Source organism: Salvelinus sp. IW2-2015, unplaced genomic scaffold (assembly GCF_002910315.2).
Source record: "Salvelinus sp. IW2-2015 unplaced genomic scaffold, ASM291031v2 Un_scaffold5573, whole genome shotgun sequence".
Lineage (NCBI taxonomy): Eukaryota > Metazoa > Chordata > Actinopteri > Salmoniformes > Salmonidae > Salvelinus > Salvelinus sp. IW2-2015.
Window position 1 is genome coordinate 25,229 of NW_019946838.1, and position 1,987 is coordinate 27,215.

At 41.3% G+C, this 1,987-nt stretch overlaps 1 protein-coding gene across 1 annotated transcript; it reads left to right on the forward strand.

Annotated features, from left to right (window-relative positions):
- The first annotated feature begins 210 nt into the window (after window positions 1-210).
- Window positions 211-1,786, forward strand: LOC112078356 (nuclear factor 7, brain-like). The gene has a single exon (XM_024144629.2). It carries the CDS (start codon window positions 365-367, stop codon window positions 1,295-1,297), a length of 933 nt encoding a protein of 310 aa, XP_024000397.1. The 5' UTR covers window positions 211-364; the 3' UTR covers window positions 1,298-1,786.
- The last annotated feature ends 201 nt before the right edge of the window (window positions 1,787-1,987 follow it).

Consider the following 1,987-nt stretch of genomic DNA (forward strand, 5'->3'; position numbering starts at 1 on the left):
AAATTAGATAGTAGATATTTCTCTGTGATTGATTTCACTTTATACGTTTATACTGTATTATAGTCACTTGAATAAAGTTTACATACTGTTTTACACACTTTATATGTTAATACTGTATTCAAGTATCTTTAATAATGTTTACATTGTATTCAAATCATTTTAATAATGTTTACATATTGTTTTAAGAGATTTTTAGGAAGGGCTTCAAATCAAATATTAGCTTGACTGTGTCTTTAAAGTATCCACCACCTGAGGCAAACAGAGGGCGTAGTCATAAAGCCTCGTATCTAAAGCACACACTTTCTCTTTCACTTCCTCTCATTCTCTTTCTGTGAACAGTGAACGCGACACAGTCAGCTCCAGAATGGCTACATCTTCCTCTAACCTGACCGACCACCTCTGCTGCGCCATCTGTACAGAGATCTTCACTGARCCTGTGTCTCTCAGCTGCCAGCACATCTTCTGTAAGAGATGTCTTGAACAGAGCCTCCCACGCCGCTGCCCTGAGTGTAGAGCTCCGATCACGGAGAGAAACTTCCAGATAAACAGACTGGTCAGGAACATGGCGGACCAGCTGAGACTGGAGCAGGGTAGACCAGAGAAGACAAGAGGACAAAGACCTACAGGAGAGAGAGGAGATGAGTGTCCTGAGCACGGAGAAGCTATGAAGCTGTTCTGTGTGACAGACAGGAAGTTGATCTGTCTGGTCTGTAAGGAAGGGAGAGACCATAGAGGACACACATTCAAACCTGTGAGAGAGGCACAGGAGGATCTGATGACAGAAGTGGTCTCAGCATTAGCTATACTGAAGGAAGACTTGAACATAGCGCAACATACAAGAGAACGTCAACAAAGAAGCATCTTTAAGACAGTTGAGAAATCCAGCCAAGTCAAGGAAAAAATCAGGACCCAGTTTGAGGAAGAAATCAACAAGCTGAAGCAGAGAGAAGAGCAGGCGATGAGAGAGATAGACAGGAGGGATGGTCTTGTCAATATCAATATGGAGAAACGTCTGACTAAAATAAAGAGACACGTGACTGATGTGAAAAAGAGAGAGACCTCTCTTCAGTCTGGACTGTACATCACTAACCCCAGGAAGTTCCTTCGGTGGTGGACAGAGAAGGGTCGCGCTACGTGTCATACAAGGCAGGTTTGTCCAGACGTCTACAAAGCACCCATGGTGGAAAAACCAACGCAATCTGAGGGCTGTGAAGATCCTGACACCCGTGTGCATGTTGTTATTGGCAGGAGGGAATCAAGAAAAGCCTTGAATGGAAAACCTATTTTATTTCGATAATGTGCATATTTATATTCCAAAATCTCAGTTTACTTTGGCGCCATGTTCAAAAATGCCTCCAAAATATCAGGAGAAATTGCAGAGAACCACATCAAATAACAGAAATACTCATCATAAACTTTGATGAAAGGTACATGTTTAACATAGAATTATAGATACACTTGTTCTTAATGCAACCGCTGTGTCAGATTAAAAAAAAAATTAAATAGACTTAAATAAATAACTTTTTTGAACGTATCACTGACTTTTTCTGTAAAATAAAATTAGGATTCACTCACAATCACATTTGTATGTGAAGACTCTTAACTTCTTTGATATAGGGGGCAGCCTTTTCACTTTTGGATGAATTGCGTGCCCATAGTGAACTGCCTCCTACTCTGTCCAAGATGCTAATATATGCATATTATTAGTAGATTTGGATAGAAAACACTCTGAAGTTTCTAAAACTGGTTGAATGATGTCTGTGAGTAAAACAGAACTAGGCAAAAACCTGAGAAAAAATCTAAAAAAGAAAACACAGACAGTTCTGTGTCCCTGTCTGCTCTCTCTGTGTTCCCGTATCTACCACACAGGGTCTGGCTAGAGTGAGGACTGGTGTTGGGGAAGGCTGCTCTCTGTGTTCCTGTATCTACAACACAGGGTCTGGCTAGAGTGAGGACTGGTGTTGGGGAAGACTAGTCTCTGTGTTCC